The 24,254-nt window shown below is 39.6% G+C and overlaps 1 protein-coding gene across 1 annotated transcript; it reads left to right on the forward strand.

Annotated features, from left to right (window-relative positions):
• Positions 1-456: 456 nt before the first annotated feature.
• Positions 457-12,945, forward strand: LOC146377076 (vascular cell adhesion protein 1-like; the record flags this gene model as incomplete). The annotated part of the gene is made up of 4 exons (XM_084944294.1): positions 457-831; positions 3,990-4,360; positions 9,511-9,587; positions 12,513-12,945. Coding segments are annotated over 4 exons (1,185 nt in total), but the record flags the coding sequence as incomplete, so codon positions are not given.
• Between the last annotated feature and the right edge of the window lie 11,309 nt (positions 12,946-24,254).

The raw sequence follows: 24,254 nt of genomic DNA on the forward strand, positions 1-24,254 counted from the left end.
TCAAACAAGCGGGCGAACTGATCTATTAATGTTTCCGACACACAGTTTACTTCTAACTGCGCTGATTTTCAACAATGAATAAATGACGTCTTCGTTTTCTGTGATATATATAATGAAAAAAGCTGAACTCTCCTCTGTTTAGAAAAGAACGCAATTTTTTAAATCAACCTTAAAACCAACCACACCGATAAAAGCTATTTGCTGTTTTAATAACGTTTAATTGCCACCGTATGAGCTCATCTTGTGTTACATCCTTAAGAGAGAGACCTGCGGCTGCCTCCTTCCTTTGGCTCCTTGGGTGTCTTTATCTGAGCATCACTTTTGCCTCCACTATGACGCCCCTGGTAGCAACATTTAACTTTAAAGGCTGTTTACAATCAGACCAAATTCGACCTCTGTGTGTAAATACACAGACGGATTCGTGAGCTCAGCGGTTACTGACTGACATCTACCTGTGTTACTCTTTCTTTCCCTGTCTTCTCAGCGCCTCCAGGAAGTGTCTCCATCAGCTTTGTAAACCACACTGAGATGATGTTTGAGAATCAGCAGTACACCCTGCAGTGTAGCGTACAGAACGTAGCTCCTGTTCAAAGCCTCACTGTGACCTTCTACAGAGGAAACACAGCACTGGGTCACCTACAGTCCAACAGTGAACAGAAGAAACCAGTGAATGAGACCTTCACTCTGAACATCACTCCCAGTAGAGAAGATGATGGAGCTCAGTACTGGTGCGAAACCAAGCTGGAGCTGGGACCAGCTGGTCCACAGCGCCCTCCAGTGGTGACATCAGAAAAACTCCCTGCTCTAGTTCACTGTGAGTGTGAGAGAAATAAAGACGCTCTTTGATCTGTTTCTCAGAGTTTGACATTTTGAGCATGATTCATGTCACTGGTTTGGTTTTCTGTCCTCGTGAGCGCTTTGAGGAAGAATCAAAACAGTAAAGAAATACTGTTTTGATTCTTCCTCATGGTGCTCATCACCAGTGTTGGTCAAGTTACTTGAAAAAAGTAATCAGTAACTAATTACTTCCCCCCAAAAGTAATCCCGTTACTTTACTGATTACTTATTTTCAAAAGTAATTAATTACTTAGTTACTTTTTAAAAACACGATTTACAACCTGAATAGGTGATAAAGTGATAGAACTTTCAGCCCAGTTCTACTTTTTCTACATAATCCATCATACAAAATGTAGACATACAAAAATACAAAAGTCCCTTTTTATAACTTGTTTTATTAGTTTTAATCTTAACTTTATGCATCAAGCAAAAATTTAATTATATGCAATTGCTTTACAGAAAAAGGGAAAAATCGTAGGACTGTGGGGGAAAGCGTGATTACCTCAGTTAAACAACTGGTGTAATTATATTAGGTTCATCTTTAAGGAACTCTGCATGTCTCCAAATAGCTTTGAATGTCTTTGAAATGAGAATAATACAAATAGAAAAAGACAAAAAGTGGACACATGCAGACAAAGTAAAGAGGTGAATATTCAGTAAGCTATAAAGATTCAAAGGTCTCTCAGTTTTTCTCAAATGTGTGTGAGGACTGCTTGTTTGTATTCTTGGATGCACTTAGTAAATCCAACAGCTCAGCTATTTGTTGTTTGTTGTTTTTAAAAGTTGCAGGAAGAACAAACTTCTTAAACAGTAAATGAAACAAAGCACAAATTCAAAGTTTTTTTTTTCATTTCATTTTATTTTTTTATTTTGGTTTTTTTGTTTTTTAACTCAAAATGTCCTGTTGTAACTGGACTTTTTGAGTTAAGAAACAGCACCAAATCCCAACAACACTTCCCTCATGGTGCTTTATATTGTAAAGTCAAGACCCTACAATAATGCACAAAGACTCCAACCCCCTAGAGCAAGCACTTTGGCGACAGTGGGAAGGAAAAACTCACTTATAAAGAGAGAAACCTCCGGCAGACCCAGGCTCTGGGATGGGGTGGCCATCTGCCTCGGCCAGTTGGTGATGAGGGAAGGAAGTTGGGAAAAAAGAGTAGTTATTTTTAACCACTCTGGTTTCAAAATTACATTTAGAAAGCCCAATTGAAATGAATATTTGAAGCCAATTTAAGGGTTTTCTCACATAATCACATGCACGTGTTGGTTAGACTTTAGCATGCACATGAGAAAGCCCTAAAGATGATGTTTTGGCTCCTCAATTTTGCATGTTTTTTGAAGCTGCTGACGATTGCTTCATCCATTACTGGGTTTCCTGACCACATTAAGAGTATTGGAGAATCCCACCTGTCATGGAGTTCATTGTATATTGTCAGGGCGAGTTCTCCAATGTTCTCCATGGACATTTTGTACTTTTTGGACAAAATTTTGTTCCAGATCTTCTGGAAAAGCCTCTCTACAATAAACTCGGATGCTACTGGATTCATTGTCATCGTCTCATTTCCTTTGCTGATGGCGTGCATTAGCAGATCTTTGGTCACATTTTTTACAACTTCCTTGTACTCTTGCCTGTCTTTAGAGACACTGAGTACTCTTGCTGGTAATGCCAACAGGTGTTTGGTGAAGATTGAGACGGTAATATTGTCAAGCTGTTCCCTCAGATTAAAGATCAAAAGGTTTTCTTTGCAGTTGTGTGTTTTGCAAAGATCTTTGAGAATGGCCTTGCCCACATTGAAAATGCTGTCGTGGGATAAATTCAAGTGTTTCTCCTCAACTTCAGGCCAGATTTTCTCAGTCAGACGACGGCTGATGCAGTCAGGAGTGAGGCGCTCTGTGAAGATCTTGTATTTGGAGGAGACCTTTTCTTTGGCCAGTAAAACCACCAACTGAACAACCCAGTTGACGCGCACCTTCTTCTGCAGCTTCAGTGTCTTTTCCAAAGCTGATACTTCAGCCTGGTTGGTCTCATCTTTGAATACAAACTGCACTTCTTCTAACACTTGTTTTTCCTGTTCAGTTTGTTTCTTTGCGTCCTCTACCATTGTCTTCTCCTCTGACAGGACTTTCTTATTTTCTTCCTCCTCGACCTTCAGGTCGCCCAGTGTACTCTTTGGCATAGTGCACACTAATTCTGGTTTTGCTTGTTGGTCACTCGTTTTTGACATTTAAGCTACGATGTTACAATGAGTCAGACATTCAAATGTGACTGAGGGTAGCAGAACAAAATCTCATCCAGTGAATCGCTCGTGACTATAAGTAAGTCTGGTCCAGTGTGGGTTTCACCTGCAATTTATAGACTTGAGTTGACTGTGACGTCACGGCCTGGTTCTCTTGCCTTTCATCTTTGAATCAGGCCCCGCCCACAAGAACGTTCCCTATTGGCTCTTTGAAAATAGGTAACGCCCATAAAGAACGGGCTGTCGGAGTTTCTGACGTCATGGCCCGATTCTCTCTCCTTTAATGTTTGAAACAGGCCCGAAAACCATTTTCACCACTTACGCAAAAGCTCTTCTCTGTGGTAGAAAACCTTTATTTTCCACGCTCTCTTCACCTCCATCCGCCTCTATCACGTCTTTTTGCCCACTCCCAGATTATTGCCTGTGGTCCTGTGGCTTACTCATAATATTTCAAACAAGCGGGCGAACTGATCTATTAATGTTTCCGACACACAGTTTACTTCTAACTGCGCTGATTTTCAACAATGAATAAATGACGTCTTCGTTTTCTGTGATATATATAATGAAAAAAGCTGAACTCTCCTCTGTTTAGAAAAGAACGCAATTTTTTAAATCAACCTTAAAACCAACCACACCGATAAAAGCTATTTGCTGTTTTAATAACGTTTAATTGCCACCGTATGAGCTCATCTTGTGTTACATCCTTAAGAGAGAGACCTGCGGCTGCCTCCTTCCTTTGGCTCCTTGGGTGTCTTTATCTGAGCATCACTTTTGCCTCCACTATGACGCCCCTGGTAGCAACATTTAACTTTAAAGGCTGTTTACAATCAGACCAAATTCGACCTCTGTGTGTAAATACACAGACGGATTCGTGAGCTCAGCGGTTACTGACTGACATCTACCTGTGTTACTCTTTCTTTCCCTGTCTTCTCAGCGCCTCCAGGAAGTGTCTCCATCAGCTTTGTAAACCACACTGAGATGATGTTTGAGAATCAGCAGTACACCCTGCAGTGTAGCGTACAGAACGTAGCTCCTGTTCAAAGCCTCACTGTGACCTTCTACAGAGGAAACACAGCACTGGGTCACCTACAGTCCAACAGTGAACAGAAGAAACCAGTGAATGAGACCTTCACTCTGAACATCACTCCCAGTAGAGAAGATGATGGAGCTCAGTACTGGTGCGAAACCAAGCTGGAGCTGGGACCAGCTGGTCCACAGCGCCCTCCAGTGGTGACATCAGAAAAACTCCCTGCTCTAGTTCACTGTGAGTGTGAGAGAAATAAAGACGCTCTTTGATCTGTTTCTCAGAGTTTGACATTTTGAGCATGATTCATGTCACTGGTTTGGTTTTCTGTCCTCGTGAGCGCTTTGAGGAAGAATCAAAACAGTAAAGAAATACTGTTTTGATTCTTCCTCATGGTGCTCATCACCAGTGTTGGTCAAGTTACTTGAATCAGTAACTGATTACTGATCACTTCCCCCCAAAAGTAATCCCGTTACTTTACTGATTACTTATTTTCAAAAGTAATTAATTACTTAGTTACTTTTTAAAAACACGATTTACAACCTGAATAGGTGATAAAGTGATAGAACTTTCAGCCCAGTTCTACTTTTTCTACATAATCCATCATACAAAATGTAGACATACAAAAATACAAAAGTCCCTTTTTATAACTTGTTTTATTAGTTTTAATCTTAACTTTATGCATCAAGCAAAAAATTTAATTATATGCAACACTGTAAAAAAATATTCCGTAGAAAAACGGAAAATGTCCTGGTAATTTTCTGCCAGTACATTTTCTGTTTTTTTTAACGGACGTTTGACGGACTTTTCTGTAAATGATAAAACGGAAAATTCCGTTTATTCACAGTATATTTTCTGTATCATTAACTGATATTTTCCGTTAATAGAAAAATTGAAATTTCTGTTTATATTACTATTTCCAAGCACTTCTTTCCACTGTAACTCATTAAATATAGTTCTTTATATCCTTAAACGTACATTTCTATGCAATTACAACCTAGTACACCATGTAATCAAAAATTCATGAATTAAAACTTAAATTAATTTGTGCTTCGTACACAACAACATTGGTACAATTAATGTTAAATATTCTTTTATTCTCCTTAACTCAAACACTATACTAAAATATAACGACAGCATCCATCTTGTCATAAAACGACTAAACAGCTGATACATGAACAAAATAACTCACAAGCTTTCAAATTTGAGCATTTTTATTTCCTTGAAATCAGGTTGCCCTCATGTAAATGAGTTTATTCATTCAAGTGGCTACCAAGTGTTTTCTTCAAACAGGACACCTGACAAACAAAAAATGTCATATTTAACGATATGTTCACATTTAATAATATCCAGAGTACCTTTTAGTTAGAATCACTGCCTTGTGGTAGTTTTGCCTCAGCCAAATGGTTAAGGTGTGGTTTACATCCATGTCTGTCCACTTATGATACAGTATACACATGTAGTCAGTTATAGCCAAACACCTTTGATTACTGAATTACATTCACTTCATTAATGAAGTGAATGTAATTCACATTTGTGTGAACATTTGTCTGAGATTAACTCTTTGGGCTCTTTACCTTACATACTATAACATACTTGAGTCGAAAGTTGTTGACTGTTTAAGTGGTGCCACATGAATAAAACTGAAGAGATCTAAAGAAGATGTTCCTGAACTTTGGGTTTATTCGAACAGGACGGATGGATAACCACAGGACTTTTCCCCATATGATAACTACAACACAAAATAAATTAAGACAGATCACTGTCCCAAACTTAAAGATAAGTGTATTTACTGGACTTGTTTTGTCAGTGAGGAGCAAAGTACAATTAGAAGTGATTGTTCTGATGAAAAGTTAAACTGTAAACAGCAGCGTAGTGAATAAGGACCTGTGTCCACGAATCCTCAGCAGTGACAACACTTAAACATCATAGTTCAAAATCCTTAATGCACACCTTTCTCTCCACGGTGTTCAAATGCCCTTAGCTGTTTAAGTAGAGGAAAAAGTCTGACATATTTCATGACCATCAAATGTTAGACAAGACTCTGAAAACGAGGTTACGGTTACAAACAAAAACCTCTGCTTGTGCGCACACACCCTAAATCACAACAAATAAGACAATAGTAAGACAAATTACTACAAAGTCTTGTTACCACTCTTCATATACCAGTGTGACAAAGTCCTGAATGCAGCCTGCATGTTAGTACATCAAGGTCCATCTGAGCTTTAAATAAAATACACTCAGCTTTTCCTTGTCGCTGTGTTGCTCCTCCATCTCAGCCATTGAGACTAGTCGCAATTTATTCTGAGGAAAAGAGAAACAACAAGACATTTTTAAAAAGTTTGTATTTTTATACTTTTTTTTACCTAGAACATAAACAACATAAACAAAAAAAGGATTAGGGCTGTGCGATATGACGATATATATCAGATGACGATATAAAAATGTCTATTGTTTCATATTATACACTATTGTTTGTTTTGTGGTGTTGCAAAATAAACTGTTTACGGCAATATTTTTTTTCATGATTTTGATGGTTACTGTAGTTATTATATTATTTCTTAAAGTTCTCTTTCTCTTATACCTACAATAACCACACTATGGACGGACAAGTGACTGTTTTTACGCGTACTTTCATTACCAACAATGACGGTAAAACCATTGCGTGGCTCCGCCGTCCGCTTGTTTATTTTCCACATAAACCTTTCACAATAAAGCTCAAGTTTCTGTTGAGACTTTTCAAAATAAACTGAAATGATATACATTATTCTCAAACATAAAATTTCAGAATATGCATCAAACAAATGACCTCAAATAAAAACATCAAGTAACTATAAATGGCGCTTACAGTCACCACGCAGATGAAGGCACAGAGAATACCAGCATGGCCAGCAAGGATGAGGCAGAACCAGCTAGCTCCAAACTGAAGGACCAGTCGAAAGAAATCGAGGACCTTATTGTTAAACGAGGGGCTACCTCTGTAGCATGGACATGGTTTGGTTATGAAAAGTCTGACACGCCCCAGAAAACTGTACTATGCAAATTATGCCACAAACTGGTCCCCACCACCACTCAAACACGACAAACCTCTTTAACCACCTACACAAGAATCACATGAAAGAGTTTCGAGAGAGTTTACGAATGAAAAGCAAAAAAGAGCCGTCAGGTGCTCAAAATAATCCTTAGACTCAAACGTTAGAACAGGCTTTTCCTCGCAGCACGCCGTGAAATAAATACTCAGAAAGAAAATGGCGGCCGTTTAAACTCATGTCTAAAAATGTAGTTTCACGCATCGGTCAAAACACTCGACTCCAGGTACACGACGCCCAACTGAAAACACTTCACATAAGTCGGGTTGCCCGAGAATCACAGAATTTACAGAAAATGCACTATTTTGTGATATATATCGTTATCAGGAGAGATATGTCTTATATTGGGATGTGAGATTTTGGTCATATCCCACAGCCCTACAAAGGATTATAATTCACATAGAGTTGCATACACATAACAGCATTCTGTTGCAACAGAAACAGTTTATAATTAAAGTAACATACATACCTTGAAAAACTAAACCACAACATTAAACTCACCTTGTTTCTGTAGAGAAGGTGATCAGGGTTTTTCTTCATTTCCTGAGACCAGCTGCTCTGGATCATCACCAGCTTGTATCTTCATCTTTTTTTTCCACTCAGGGAAGTCCTTCCTTTTCTTGGCCATTGCTCTGCACTGGAAAACCAAAGTGTGTGATCAAAGGTGAAATAAGGGATATTTTTCCACTGCAGGACTTAGAGTGCTTCAAGTAGTGATAGCTGTTGATCCATTTCTCAAATAATATGTAAGGATCTGAATTTTTAAGAAAGATACAAATATCTCTGCTTATATTTGGCTAAAAGCTTGATATAGACACAACAGTTTATAACATGTCAGCATCCCCCACAAGGCATATAAATCCCCTGCACACCAGCACTGCGCTTACATTATAGTTCAATCAAGAAATAGTTATTGATTTATTATTGAATTTTTTTTAGTAATAATTATTAGTATTTGATCACATTAGCACAGTGGGGTGACAAAAATATTCCACATACTAGAAATGCTGCTCAGCATTTCATAAATTACATTTTCAACAAATGCTGGAGTAAAAACACAGTTACAGGGAAAATGTGTCTGTCTGCAAATATTAACTAAACATTTCTATGTGCTACAAAATAGATATAATTGTAAATGTGCTGAGGTGAAACTATACTTTCAATAATATTACCACCGAAATAATCTATGCTGGTCAGCTAGCTAAAAGTATTTACTTTAGCAGCCCAAATCAGAGGCTAACATTAGCATTTGCTAGCATCAGCCAGGAAGGTCTGAGGCTTAAACTAGGGTTAGTGTAACTTTGCCTGAAACCCTTTAAAGTGTACAGTAGAGCCAACTGTAAAACACAGGTATTGATACAGTACTTATTAGAGTCCTGGAATAATTTCTACAACCATGAAGTTCTCACTTTTCCCAGTTATCCACATCGCTGACTTTCGCTAATTAGCTAGTTAGCAGTCACAGCTGTGTAATACCCAGAGAGACACAGACAGCTAACTATAATATTTATGAAAACTGGTTCAGCCACTGAAGGGCAAAACTGGTGGTATCACAGTAAAAAATATTTTGACATTAACTAAAATGGGAAGCTTAAGTCATGTTTGTGGACATATAATGTGTGTAACAGGGCGTGGTTTGTGGCACGGTTGCGAAGGGAGGCTGACACAGCGGAGCTCCATCAGTTCAGTTGTGTTGTTGTTGTGTGTGTGTAGCTGGCAGCTGGGGCTGAGGGTTGGAAGAGACAAAAACTGAGTAAAAAGTGTAGTAAAGTGCGATCTGTGTGGTCGGTCCGTCATTCATTGTCACTATGTGCAATGTACACTTTCCATTAATCTCACAGTGGAAAATTCCTGGAAATCAAAGTCAAATGTTTATCAGTAGAAGAATCAGACTCCTTTTAAACATTATATTTGTACTAAATGTGTATGTAAATGTGGTGTCTGTATATTTGTGACTGTGTTTCTGTTGTAGTTTATTCCTGTATGAATATTAAAAACTTGACTGAAAGTGTCACGACCTGCGGGATCGGCAAGGCGCTGATCAGCATCTCTCCACTCCTAGCCCCCCTTCTCTTCTCTTTTTCCTCTCTCTCTCCCTCTCCCCTGTTTTGCCGGGGCGGAACTCATGGCGGGTTCACGCCCTCGGTCCACGCCTTCCCGGATCGTGCACACCTGGGCCTCATCAGACCAGCTGGTATATTAGAAGGAGGAGATCAGCTGTTCAACGCTGGATTGTTGTGAAGACTCTAGTCAGTACACGTCGAGCCCAAGTTTCCCACGCTTCCGTCTCAGAAAGTTAACGTGTGTCTCTCTGTTCTAGATTCCCCGGACCCGTCCCCGTGTTCCCCCGTGTGGAGTGTGTAAGGAGTGACTGGTCACTAGCGGAGAGAGGCTGGCGTGAGCGCGTGTGTGATTCCCTTGTTTTCCCTGGAACCCTGCCTCTCACATCTTGTATATAGCACTGTCCTCGCACTGTCTGTAAATACACTTGGTGAAGATCTTGTAAATAAACCGTCTCTGTTAAAACACACTCCGGAGTCCTGCGAGTGGATCCTAAGAGCAACCCGTGACAGAAAGTATTAAAAATGTATTTGCATTGCTTTACAGAAAAAGGGAAAAATCGTAGGACTGTGGGGGAAAGCGTGATTACCTCAGTTAAACAACTGGTGTAATTATATTAGGTTCATCTTTAAGGAACTCTGCATGTCTCCAAATAGCTTTGAATGTCTTTGAAATGAGAATAATACAAATAGAAAAAGACAAAAAGTGGACACATGCAGACAAAGTAAAGAGGTGAATATTCAGTAAGCTATAAAGATTCAAAGGTCTCTCAGTTTTTCTCAAATGTGTGTGAGGACTGCTTGTTTATATTCTTGGATGCACTTAGTAAATCCAACAGCTCAGCTATTTGTTGTTTGTTGTTTTTAAAAGTTGCAGGAAGAACAAACTTCTTAAACAGTAAATGAAACAAAGCACAAATTCAAAGTTTTTTTTTTCATTTCATTTTATTTTTTTATTTTGGTTTTTTTGTTTTTTAACTCAAAATGTCCTGTTGTAACTGGACTTTTTGAGTTAAGAAACAGCACCAAATCCCAACAACACTTCCCTCATGGTGCTTTATATTGTAAAGTCAAGACCCTACAATAATGCACAAAGACTCCAACCCCCTAGAGCAAGCACTTTGGCGACAGTGGGAAGGAAAAACTCACTTATAAAGAGAGAAACCTCCGGCAGACCCAGGCTCTGGGATGGGGTGGCCATCTGCCTCGGCCAGTTGGTGATGAGGGAAGGAAGTTGGGAAAAAAGAGTAGTTATTTTTAACCACTCTGGTTTCAAAATTACATTTAGAAAGCCCAATTGAAATGAATATTTGAAGCCAATTTAAGGGTTTTCTCACATAATCACATGCACGTGTTGGTTAGACTTTAGCATGCACATGAGAAAGCCCTAAAGATGATGTTTTGGCTCCTCAATTTTGCATGTTTTTTGAAGCTGCTGACGATTGCTTCATCCATTACTGGGTTTCCTGACCACATTAAGAGTATTGGAGAATCCCACCTGTCATGGAGTTCATTGTATATTGTCAGGGCGAGTTCTCCAATGTTCTCCATGGACATTTTGTACTTTTTTGACAAAATTTTGTTCCAGATCTTCTGGAAAAGCCTCTCTACAATAAACTCGGATGCTACTGGATTCATTGTCATCGTCTCATTTCCTTTGCTGATGGCGTGCATTAGCAGATCTTTGGTCACATTTTTTACAACTTCCTTGTACTCTTGCCTGTCTTTAGAGACACTGAGTACTCTTGCTGGTAATGCCAACAGGTGTTTGGTGAAGATTGAGACGGTAATATTGTCAAGCTGTTCCCTCAGATTAAAGATCAAAAGGTTTTCTTTGCAGTTGTGTGTTTTGCAAAGATCTTTGAGAATGGCCTTGCCCACATTGAAAATGCTGTCGTGGGATAAATTCAAGTGTTTCTCCTCAACTTCAGGCCAGATTTTCTCAGTCAGACGACGGCTGATGCAGTCAGGAGTGAGGCGCTCTGTGAAGATCTTGTATTTGGAGGAGACCTTTTCTTTGGCCAGTAAAACCACCAACTGAACAACCCAGTTGACGCGCACCTTCTTCTGCAGCTTCAGTGTCTTTTCCAAAGCTGATACTTCAGCCTGGTTGGTCTCATCTTTGAATACAAACTGCACTTCTTCTAACACTTGTTTTTCCTGTTCAGTTTGTTTCTTTGCGTCCTCTACCATTGTCTTCTCCTCTTCCAGGACTTTCTTATTTTCTTCCTCCTCGACCTTCAGGTCGCCCAGTGTACTCTTTGGCATAGTGCACACTAATTCTGGTTTTGCTTGTTGGTCACTCGTTTTTGACATTTAAGCTACGATGTTACAATGAGTCAGACATTCAAATGTGACTGAGGGTAGCAGAACAAAATCTCATCCAGTGAATCGCTCGTGACTATAAGTAAGTCTGGTCCAGTGTGGGTTTCACCTGCAATTTATAGACTTGAGTTGACTGTGACGTCACGGCCTGGTTCTCTTGCCTTTCATCTTTGAATCAGGCCCCGCCCACAAGAACGTTCCCTATTGGCTCTTTGAAAATAGGTAACGCCCATAAAGAACGGGCTGTCGGAGTTTCTGACGTCATGGCCCGATTCTCTCTCCTTTAATGTTTGAAACAGGCCCGAAAACCATTTTCACCACTTACGCAAAAGCTCTTCTCTGTGGTAGAAAACCTTTATTTTCCACGCTCTCTTCACCTCCATCCGCCTCTATCACGTCTTTTTGCCCACTCCCAGATTATTGCCTGTGGTCCTGTGGCTTACTCATAATATTTCAAACAAGCGGGCGAACTGATCTATTAATGTTTCCGACACACAGTTTACTTCTAACTGCGCTGATTTTCAACAATGAATAAATGACGTCTTCGTTTTCTGTGATATATATAATGAAAAAAGCTGAACTCTCCTCTGTTTAGAAAAGAACGCAATTTTTTAAATCAACCTTAAAACCAACCACACCGATAAAAGCTATTTGCTGTTTTAATAACGTTTAATTGCCACCGTATGAGCTCATCTTGTGTTACATCCTTAAGAGAGAGACCTGCGGCTGCCTCCTTCCTTTGGCTCCTTGGGTGTCTTTATCTGAGCATCACTTTTGCCTCCACTATGACGCCCCTGGTAGCAACATTTAACTTTAAAGGCTGTTTACAATCAGACCAAATTCGACCTCTGTGTGTAAATACACAGACGGATTCGTGAGCTCAGCGGTTACTGACTGACATCTACCTGTGTTACTCTTTCTTTCCCTGTCTTCTCAGCGCTTCCAGGAAGTGTCTCCATCAGCTTTGTAAACCACACTGAGATGATGTTTGAGAATCAGCAGTACACCCTGCAGTGTAGCGTACAGAACGTAGCTCCTGTTCAAAGCCTCACTGTGACCTTCTACAGAGGAAACACAGCACTGGGTCACCTACAGTCCAACAGTGAACAGAAGAAACCAGTGAATGAGACCTTCACTCTGAATATCACTCCCAGTAGAGAAGATGATGGAGCTCAGTACTGGTGCGAAACCAAGCTGGAGCTGGGACCAGCTGGTCCACAGCGCCCTCCAGTGGTGACATCAGAAAAACTCCCTGCTCTAGTTCACTGTGAGTGTGAGAGAAATAAAGACGCTCTTTGATCTGTTTCTCAGAGTTTGACATTTTGAGCATGATTCATGTCACTGGTTTGGTTTTCTGTCCTCGTGAGCGCTTTGAGGAAGAATCAAAACAGTAAAGAAATACTGTTTTGATTCTTCCTCATGGTGCTCATCACCAGTGTTGGTCAAGTTACTTGAAAAAAGTAATCAGTAACTAATTACTTCCCCCCAAAAGTAATCCCGTTACTTTACTGATTACTTATTTTCAAAAGTAATTAATTACTTAGTTACTTTTTAAAAACACGATTTACAACCTGAATAGGTGATAAAGTGATAGAACTTTCAGCCCAGTTCTACTTTTTCTACATAATCCATCATACAAAATGTAGACATACAAAAATACAAAAGTCCCTTTTTATAACTTGTTTTATTAGTTTTAATCTTAACTTTATGCATCAAGCAAAAAATTTAATTATATGCAACACTGTAAAAAATATTCCGTAGAAAAACGGAAAATGTCCTGGTAATTTTCTGCCAGTACATTTTCTGTTTTTTTTAACGGACGTTTGACGGACTTTTCTGTAAATGATAAAACGGAAAATTCCGTTTATTCACAGTATATTTTCTGTATCATTAACTGATATTTTCCGTTAATAGAAAAATTGAAATTTCTGTTTATATTACTATTTCCAAGCACTTCTTTCCACTGTAACTCATTAAATATAGTTCTTTATATCCTTAAACGTACATTTCTATGCAATTACAACCTAGTACACCATGTAATCAAAAATTCATGAATTAAAACTTAAATTAATTTGTGCTTCGTACACAACAACATTGGTACAATTAATGTTAAATATTCTTTTATTCTCCTTAACTCAAACACTATACTAAAATATAACGACAGCATCCATCTTGTCATAAAACGACTAAACAGCTGATACATGAACAAAATAACTCACAAGCTTTCAAATTTGAGCATTTTTATTTCCTTGAAATCAGGTTGCCCTCATGTAAATGAGTTTATTCATTCAAGTGGCTACCAAGTGTTTTCTTCAAACAGGACACCTGACAAACAAAAAATGTCATATTTAACGATATGTTCACATTTAATAATATCCAGAGTACCTTTTAGTTAGAATCACTGCCTTGTGGTAGTTTTGCCTCAGCCAAATGGTTAAGGTGTGGTTTACATCCATGTCTGTCCACTTATGATACAGTATACACATGTAGTCAGTTATAGCCAAACACCTTTGATTACTGAATTCACATTTGTGTGAACATTTGTCTGAGATTAACTCTTTGGGCTCTTTACCTTACATACTATAACATACTTGAGTCGAAAGTTGTTGACTGTTTAAGTGGTGCCACATGAATAAAACTGAAGAGATCTAAAGAAGATGTTCCTGAACTTTGGGTTTATTCGAACAGGACGGATGGATAACCACAGGACTTTTCCCCATATGATAACTACAACACAAAATAAATTAAGACAGATCACTGTCCCAAACTTAAAGATAAGTGTATTTACTGGACTTGTTTTGTCAGTGAGGAGCAAAGTACAATTAGAAGTGATTGTTCTGATGAAAAGTTAAACTGTAAACAGCAGCGTAGTGAATAAGGACCTGTGTCCACGAATCCTCAGCAGTGACAACACTTAAACATCATAGTTCAAAATCCTTAATGCACACCTTTCTCTCCACGGTGTTCAAATGCCCTTAGCTGTTTAAGTAGAGGAAAAAGTCTGACATATTTCATGACCATTAAATGTTAGACAAGACTCTGAAAACGAGGTTACGGTTACAAACAAAAACCTCTGCTTGTGCGCACACACCCTAAATCACAACAAATAAGACAATAGTAAGACAAATTACTACAAAGTCTTGTTACCACTCTTCATATACCAGTGTGACAAAGTCCTGAATGCAGCCTGCATGTTAGTACATCAAGGTCCATCTGAGCTTTAAATAAAATACACTCAGCTTTTCCTTGTCGCTGTGTTGCTCCTCCATCTCAGCCATTGAGACTAGTCGCAATTTATTCTGAGGAAAAGAGAAACAACAAGACATTTTTAAAAAGTTTGTATTTTTATACTTTTTTTTACCTAGAACATAAACAACATAAACAAAAAAAGGATTAGGGCTGTGCGATATGACGATATATATCAGATGACGATATAAAAATGTCTATTGTTTCATATTATACACTATTGTTTGTTTTGTGGTGTTGCAAAATAAACTGTTTACGGCAATATTTTTTTTCATGATTTTGATGGTTACTGTAGTTATTATATTATTTCTTAAAGTTCTCTTTCTCTTATACCTACAATAACCACACTATGGACGGACAAGTGACTGTTTTTACGCGTACTTTCATTACCAACAATGACGGTAAAACCATTGCGTGGCTCCGCCGTCCGCTTGTTTATTTTCCACATAAACCTTTCACAATAAAGCTCAAGTTTCTGTTGAGACTTGAAAAATAAACTGAAATGATATACATTATTCTCAAACATAAAATTTCAGAATATGCATCAAACAAATGACCTCAAATAAAAACATCAAGTAACTATAAATGGCGCTTACAGTCACCACGCAGATGAAGGCACAGAGAATACCAGCATGGCCAGCAAGGATGAGGCAGAACCAGCTAGCTCCAAACTGAAGGACCAGTCGAAAGAAATCGAGGACCTTATTGTTAAACGAGGGGCTACCTCTGTAGCATGGACATGGTTTGGTTATGAAAAGTCTGACACGCCCCAGAAAACTGTACTATGCAAATTATGCCACAAACTGGTCCCCACCACCACTCAAACACGACAAACCTCTTTAACCACCTACACAAGAATCACATGAAAGAGTTTCGAGAGAGTTTACGAATGAAAAGCAAAAAAGAGCCGTCAGGTGCTCAAAATAATCCTTACACTCAAACGTTAGAACAGGCTTTTCCTCGCAGCACGCCGTGAAATAAATACTCAGAAAGAAAATGGCGGCCGTTTAAACTCATGTCTAAAAATGTAGTTTCACGCATCGGTCAAAACACTTGACTCCAGGTACACGACGCCCAACTGAAAACACTTCACATAAGTCGGGTTGCCCGAGAATCACAGAATTTACAGAAAATGCACTATTTTGTGATATATATCGTTATCAGGAGAGATATGTCTTATATTGGGATGTGAGATTTTGGTCATATCCCACAGCCCTACAAAGGATTATAATTCACATAGAGTTGCATACACATAACAGCATTCTGTTGCAACAGAAACAGTTTATAATTAAAGTAACATACATACCTTGAAAAACTAAACCACAACATTAAACTCACCTTGTTTCTGTAGAGAAGGTGATCAGGGTTTTTCTTCATTTCCTGAGACCAGCTGCTCTGGATCATCACCAGCTTGTATCTTCATCTTTTTTTTCCACTCAGGGAAGTCCTTCCTTTTCTTGGCCATTGCTCTGCACTGGAAAACCAAAGTGTGTGATCAAAGGTGAAATAAGGGATATTTTTCCACTGCAGGACTTAGAGTGCTTCAAGTAGTGATAGCTGTTGATCCATTTCTCAAATAATATGTAAGGATCTGAATTTTTAAGAAAGATACAAATATCTCTGCTCATATTTGGCTAAAAGCTTGATATAGACACAACAGTTTATAACATGTCAGCATCCCCCACAAGGCATATAAATCCCCTGCACACCAGCACTGCGCTTACATTATAGTTCAATCAAGAAATAGTTATTGATTTATTATTGAATTTTTTTTAGTAATAATTATTAGTATTTGATCACATTAGCACAGTGGGGTGACAAAAATATTCCACATACTAGAAATGCTGCTCAGCATTTCATAAATTACATTTTCAACAAATGCTGGAGTAAAAACACAGTTACAGGGAAAATGTGTCTGTCTGTAAATATTAACTAAACATTTCTATGTGCTACAAAATAGATATAATTGTAAATGTGCTGAGGTGAAACTATACTTTCAATAATATTACCACCGAAATAATCTATGCTGGTCAGCTAGCTAAAAGTATTTACTTTAGCAGCCCAAATCAGAGGCTAACATTAGCATTTGCTAGCATCAGCCAGGAAGGTCTGAGGCTTAAACTAGGGTTAGTGTAACTTTGCCTGAAACCCTTTAAAGTGTACAGTAGAGCCAACTGTAAAACACAGGTATTGATACAGTACTTATTAGAGTCCTGGAATAATTTCTAGAACCATGAAGTTCTCACTTTTCCCAGTTATCCACATCGCTGACTTTCGCTAATTAGCTAGTTAGCAGTCACAGCTGTGTAATACCCAGAGAGACACAGACAGCTAACTATAATATTTATGAAAACTGGTTCAGCCACTGAAGGGCAAAACTGGTGGTATCACAGTAAAAAATATTTTGACATTAACTAAAATGGGAAGCTTAAGTCATGTTTGTGGACATATAATGTGTGTAACAGGGCGTGGTTTGTGGCACGGTTGCGAAGGGAGGCTGACACAGCGGAGCTCCATCAGTTCAGTTGTGTTGTTGTTGTGTGTGTGTAGCTGGCAGCTGGGGCTGAGGGTTGGAAGAGACAAAAACTGAGTAAAAAGTGTAGTAAAGTGCGATCTGTGTGGTCGGGTCCGTCATTCATTGTCACTATGTGCAATGTACACTTTCCATTAATCTCACAGTGGAAAATTCCTGGAAATCAAAGTCAAATGTTTATCAGTAGAAGAATCAGACTCCTTTTAAACATTATATTTGTACTAAATGTGTATGTAAATGTGGTGTCTGTATATTTGTGACTGTGTTTCTGTTGTAGTTTATTCCTGTATGAATATTAAAAACTTGACTGAAAGTGTCACGACCTGCGGGATCGGCAAGGCGCTGATCAGCATCTCTCCACTCCTAGCCCCCCTTCTCTTCTCTTTTTCCTCTCTCTCTCCCTCTCCCCTGTTTTGCCGGGGCGGAACTCATGGCGGGTTCACGCCCTCGGTCCACGCCTTCCCGGATCGTGCACACCTGGGCCTCATCAGACCAGCTGGTATATTAGAAGGAGGAGATCAGCTGTTCAACGCTGGATTGTTGTGAAGACTCTAGTCAGTACACGTCGAGCCCAAGTTTCCCACGCTTCCGTCTCAGAAAGTTAACGTGTGTCTCTCTGTTCTAGATTCCCCGGACCCGTCCCCGTGTTCCCCCGTGTGGAGTGTGTAAGGAGTGACTGGTCACTAGCGGAGAGAGGCTGGCGTGAGCGCGTGTGTGATTCCCTTGTTTTCCCTGGAACCCTGCCTCTCACATCTTGTATATAGCACTGTCCTCGCACTGTCTGTAAATACACTTGGTGAAGATCTTGTAAATAAACCGTCTCTGTTAAAACACACTCCGGAGTCCTGCGAGTGGATCCTCAGAGCAACCCGTGACAGAAAGTATTAAAAATGTATTTGCATTGCTTTACAGAAAAAGGGAAAAATCGTAGGACTGTGGGGGAAAGCGTGATTACCTCAGTTAAACAACTGGTGTAATTATATTAGGTTCATCTTTAAGGAACTCTGCATGTCTCCAAATAGCTTTGAATGTCTTTGAAATGAGAATAATACAAATAGAAAAAGACAAAAAGTGGACACATGCAGACAAAGTAAAGAGGTGAATATTCAGTAAGCTATAAAGATTCAAAGGTCTCTCAGTTTTTCTCAAATGTGTGTGAGGACTGCTTGTTTGTATTCTTGGATGCACTTAGTAAATCCAACAGCTCAGCTATTTGTTGTTTGTTGTTTTTAAAAGTTGCAGGAAGAACAAACTTCTTAAACAGTAAATGAAACAAAGCACAAATTCAAAGTTTTTTTTTTCATTTCATTTTATTTTTTTATTTTGGTTTTTTGTTTTTTAACTCAAAATGTCCTGTTGTAACTGGACTTTTTGAGTTAAGAAACAGCACCAAATCCCAACAACACTTCCCTCATGGTGCTTTATATTGTAAAGTCAAGACCCTACAATAATGCACAAAGACTCCAACCCCCTAGAGCAAGCACTTTGGCGACAGTGGGAAGGAAAAACTCACTTATAAAGAGAGAAACCTCCGGCAGACCCAGGCTCTGGGATGGGGTGGCCATCTGCCTCGGCCAGTTGGTGATGAGGGAAGGAAGTTGGGAAAAAAGAGTAGTTATTTTTAACCACTCTGGTTTCAAAATTACATTTAGAAAGCCCAATTGAAATGAATATTTGAAGCCAATTTAAGGGTTTTCTCACATAATCACATGCACGTGTTGGTTAGACTTTAGCATGCACATGAGAAAGCCCTAAAGATGATGTTTTGGCTCCTCAATTTTGCATGTTTTTTGAAGCTGCTGACGATTGCTTCATCCATTACTGGGTTTCCTGACCACATTAAGAGTATTGGAGAATCCCACCTGTCATGGAGTTCATTGTATATTGTCAGGGCGAGTTCTCCAATGTTCTCCATGGACATTTTGTACTTTTTGGACAAAATTTTGTTCCAGATCTTCTGGAAAAGCCTCTCTACAATAAACTCGGATGCTACTGGATTCATTGTCATCGTCTCATTTCCTTTGCTGATGGCGTGCATTAGCAGATCTTTGGTCACATTTTTTACAACTTCCTTGTACTCTTGCCTGTCTTTAGAGACACTGAGTACTCTTGCTGGTAATGCCAACAGGTGTTTGGTGAAGATTGAGACGGTAATATTGTCAAGCTGTTCCCTCAGATTAAAGATCAAAAGGTTTTCTTTGCAGTTGTGTGTTTTGCAAAGATCTTTGAGAATGGCCTTGCCCACATTGAAAATGCTGTCGTGGGATAAATTCAAGTGTTTCTCCTCAACTTCAGGCCAGATTTTCTCAGTCAGACGACGGCTGATGCAGTCAGGAGTGAGGCGCTCTGTGAAGATCTTGTATTTGGAGGAGACCTTTTCTTTGGCCAGTAAAACCACCAACTGAACAACCCAGTTGACGCGCACCTTCTTCTGCAGCTTCAGTGTCTTTTCCAAAGCTGATACTTCAGCCTGGTTGGTCTCATCTTTGAATACAAACTGCACTTCTTCTAACACTTGTTTTTCCTGTTCAGTTTGTTTCTTTGCGTCCTCTACCATTGTCTTCTCCTCTGACAGGACTTTCTTATTTTCTTCCTCCTCGACCTTCAGGTCGCCCAGTGTACTCTTTGGCATAGTGCACACTAATTCTGGTTTTGCTTGTTGGTCACTCGTTTTTGACATTTAAGCTACGATGTTACAATGAGTCAGACATTCAAATGTGACTGAGGGTAGCAGAACAAAATCTCATCCAGTGAATCGCTCGTGACTATAAGTAAGTCTGGTCCAGTGTGGGTTTCACCTGCAATTTATAGACTTGAGTTGACTGTGACGTCACGGCCTGGTTCTCTTGCCTTTCATCTTTGAATCAGGCCCCGCCCACAAGAACGTTCCCTATTGGCTCTTTGAAAATAGGTAACGCCCATAAAGAACGGGCTGTCGGAGTTTCTGACGTCATGGCCCGATTCTCTCTCCTTTAATGTTTGAAACAGGCCCGAAAACCATTTTCACCACTTACGCAAAAGCTCTTCTCTGTGGTAGAAAACCTTTATTTTCCACGCTCTCTTCACCTCCATCCGCCTCTATCACGTCTTTTTGCCCACTCCCAGATTATTGCCTGTGGTCCTGTGGCTTACTCATAATATTTCAAACAAGCGGGCGAACTGATCTATTAATGTTTCCGACACACAGTTTACTTCTAACTGCGCTGATTTTCAACAATGAATAAATGACGTCTTCGTTTTCTGTGATATATATAATGAAAAAAGCTGAACTCTCCTCTGTTTAGAAAAGAACGCAATTTTTTAAATCAACCTTAAAACCAACCACACCGATAAAAGCTATTTGCTGTTTTAATAACGTTTAATTGCCACCGTATGAGCTCATCTTGTGTTACATCCTTAAGAGAGAGACCTGCGGCTGCCTCCTTCCTTTGGCTCCTTGGGTGTCTTTATCTGAGCATCACTTTTGCCTCCACTATGACGCCCCTGGTAGCAACATTTAACTTTAAAGGCTGTTTACAATCAGACCAAATTCGACCTCTGTGTGTAAATACACAGACGGATTCGTGAGCTCAGCGGTTACTGACTGACATCTACCTGTGTTACTCTTTCTTTCCCTGTCTTCTCAGCGCCTCCAGGAAGTGTCTCCATCAGCTTTGTAAACCACACTGAGATGATGTTTGAGAATCAGCAGTACACCCTGCAGTGTAGCGTACAGAACGTAGCTCCTGTTCAAAGCCTCACTGTGACCTTCTACAGAGGAAACACAGCACTGGGTCACCTACAGTCCAACAGTGAACAGAAGAAACCAGTGAATGAGACCTTCACTCTGAACATCACTCCCAGTAGAGAAGATGATGGAGCTCAGTACTGGTGCGAAACCAAGCTGGAGCTGGGACCAGCTGGTCCACAGCGCCCTCCAGTGGTGACATCAGAAAAACTCCCTGCTCTAGTTCACTGTGAGTGTGAGAGAAATAAAGACGCTCTTTGATCTGTTTCTCAGAGTTTGACATTTTGAGCATGATTCATGTCACTGGTTTGGTTTTCTGTCCTCGTGAGCGCTTTGAGGAAGAATCAAAACAGTAAAGAAATACTGTTTTGATTCTTCCTCATGGTGCTCATCACCAGTGTTGGTCAAGTTACTTGAATCAGTAACTAATTACTGATCACTTCCCCCCAAAAGTAATCCCGTTACTTTACTGATTACTTATTTTCAAAAGTAATTAATTACTTAGTTACTTTTTAAAAACACGATTTACAACCTGAATAGGTGATAAAGTGATAGAACTTTCAGCCCAGTTCTACTTTTTCTACATAATCCATCATACAAAATGTAGACATACAAAAATACAAAAGTCCCTTTTTATAACTTGTTTTATTAGTTTTAATCTTAACTTTATGCATCAAGCAAAAATGTAATTATATGCACCATTCTCTGACTGGAAGAAATGTGTTTAATATTTAAACCTATTTTCTGCACATTCCAGCACATAAAATATATATATATATTTTGTGTTTACACTCAGTCTTTCAAATAGATGTAAGTAAAACACAGCAGAAAATAAATAAAGTCAAAGACTTTATGATGGCCTTGTGAGGATTATCACCACTTCTGGTTTAACTCTCCTTGCCTCTGATGGCCCTCAGGCTTTTATTCGAGGCTTTGTCTTGTCTCTCCTGACATCTTCAAGTCTTCCTGAAGCCTTTTTGCCATCAGTTTCAATCTGTATCCTTCTCAGTAACTTCTCCTCCCCATATTCTCTTCACGTATTATGTCAGTCTGTCTTTAACGTTGAGCTGCAGCTAATGTCATGTGACTTATTTTTCTTAGAGTTGTTTCTCCCTGCCACGGTATGACTGGTCTTATTTTTTGGTGGGAGGGACTCCACTTTGCTATGTAGCTTCATCAGACTTCAATCAACAGCTACTTCCTTACTTACATCTTTTCCTTTCTTTTCAACTCTTGTCAGTCACTCAATGTTTAAATTCTTAGTATTTTTTTAAAAACTGCTTCTCAGGTGGGGTATCAGCCCCTAAATTATGCTCAGATCACACTTTTGGAATAGATGCTGCTATTTCTGCAACCAGATTTCCTCAATATTTAATGACTGAGCTGCTGGTCATCATCAAGCTATTTGTCGTACATCAGTAAAGGGGCTCTGTAGCTTCATGATTAGTTTGCGGTTTTTCTTCCTTCACTTTGATTTGTGTTTGTGGACATATAATGTGTGTAACAGGGCGTGGTTTGTGGCACGGTTGCGAAGGGAGGCTGACACAGCGGAGCTCCATCAGTTCAGTTGTGTTGTTGTTGTGTGTGTGTAGCTGGCAGCTGGGGCTGAGGGTTGGAAGAGACAAAAACTGAGTAAAAAGTGTAGTAAAGTGCGATCTGTGTGGTCGGGTCCGTCATTCATTGTCACTATGTGCAATGTACACTTTCCATTAATCTCACAGTGGAAAATTCCTGGAAATCAAAGTCAAATGTTTATCAGTAGAAGAATCAGACTCCTTTTAAACATTATATTTGTACTAAATGTGTATGTAAATGTGGTGTCTGTATATTTGTGACTGTGTTTCTGTTGTAGTTTATTCCTGTATGAATATTAAAAACTTGACTGAAAGTGTCACGACCTGCGGGATCGGCAAGGCGCTGATCAGCATCTCTCCACTCCTAGCCCCCCTTCTCTTCTCTTTTTCCTCTCTCTCTCCCTCTCCCCTGTTTTGCCGGGGCGGAACTCATGGCGGGTTCACGCCCTCGGTCCACGCCTTCCCGGATCGTGCACACCTGGGCCTCATCAGACCAGCTGGTATATTAGAAGGAGGAGATCAGCTGTTCAACGCTGGATTGTTGTGAAGACTCTAGTCAGTACACGTCGAGCCCAAGTTTCCCACGCTTCCGTCTCAGAAAGTTAACGTGTGTCTCTCTGTTCTAGATTCCCCGGACCCGTCCCCGTGTTCCCCCGTGTGGAGTGTGTAAGGAGTGACTGGTCACTAGCGGAGAGAGGCTGGCGTGAGCGCGTGTGTGATTCCCTTGTTTTCCCTGGAGCCCTGGAACCCTGCCTCTCACATCTTGTATATAGCACTGTCCTCGCACTGTCTGTAAATACACTTGGTGAAGATCTTGTAAATAAACCGTCTCTGTTAAAACACACTCCGGAGTCCTGCGAGTGGATCCTCAGAGCAACCCGTGACAGAAAGTATTAAAAATGTATTTGCATTGCTTTACAGAAAAAGGGAAAAATCGTAGGACTGTGGGGGAAAGCGTGATTACCTCAGTTAAACAACTGGTGTAATTATATTAGGTTCATCTTTAAGGAACTCTGCATGTCTCCAAATAGCTTTGAATGTCTTTGAAATGAGAATAATACAAATAGAAAAAGACAAAAAGTGGACACATGCAGACAAAGTAAAGAGGTGAATATTCAGTAAGCTATAAAGATTCAAAGGTCTCTCAGTTTTTCTCAAATGTGTGTGAGGACTGCTTGTTTGTATTCTTGGATGCACTTAGTAAATCCAACAGCTCAGCTATTTGTTGTTTGTTGTTTTTAAAAGTTGCAGGAAGAACAAACTTCTTAAACAGTAAATGAAACAAAGCACAAATTCAAAGTTTTTTTTTTCATTTCATTTTATTTTTTTATTTTGGTTTTTTGTTTTTTAACTCAAAATGTCCTGTTGTAACTGGACTTTTTGAGTTAAGAAACAGCACCAAATCCCAACAACACTTCCCTCATGGTGCTTTATATTGTAAAGTCAAGACCCTACAATAATGCACAAAGACTCCAACCCCCTAGAGCAAGCACTTTGGCGACAGTGGGAAGGAAAAACTCACTTATAAAGAGAGAAACCTCCGGCAGACCCAGGCTCTGGGATGGGGTGGCCATCTGCCTCGGCCAGTTGGTGATGAGG

This window comes from Perissodus microlepis, chromosome 11 (assembly GCF_051167445.1).
Source record: "Perissodus microlepis isolate ML-2025 ecotype Zambia chromosome 11, ASM5116744v1, whole genome shotgun sequence".
NCBI classification, from domain to species: domain Eukaryota; kingdom Metazoa; phylum Chordata; class Actinopteri; order Cichliformes; family Cichlidae; genus Perissodus; species Perissodus microlepis.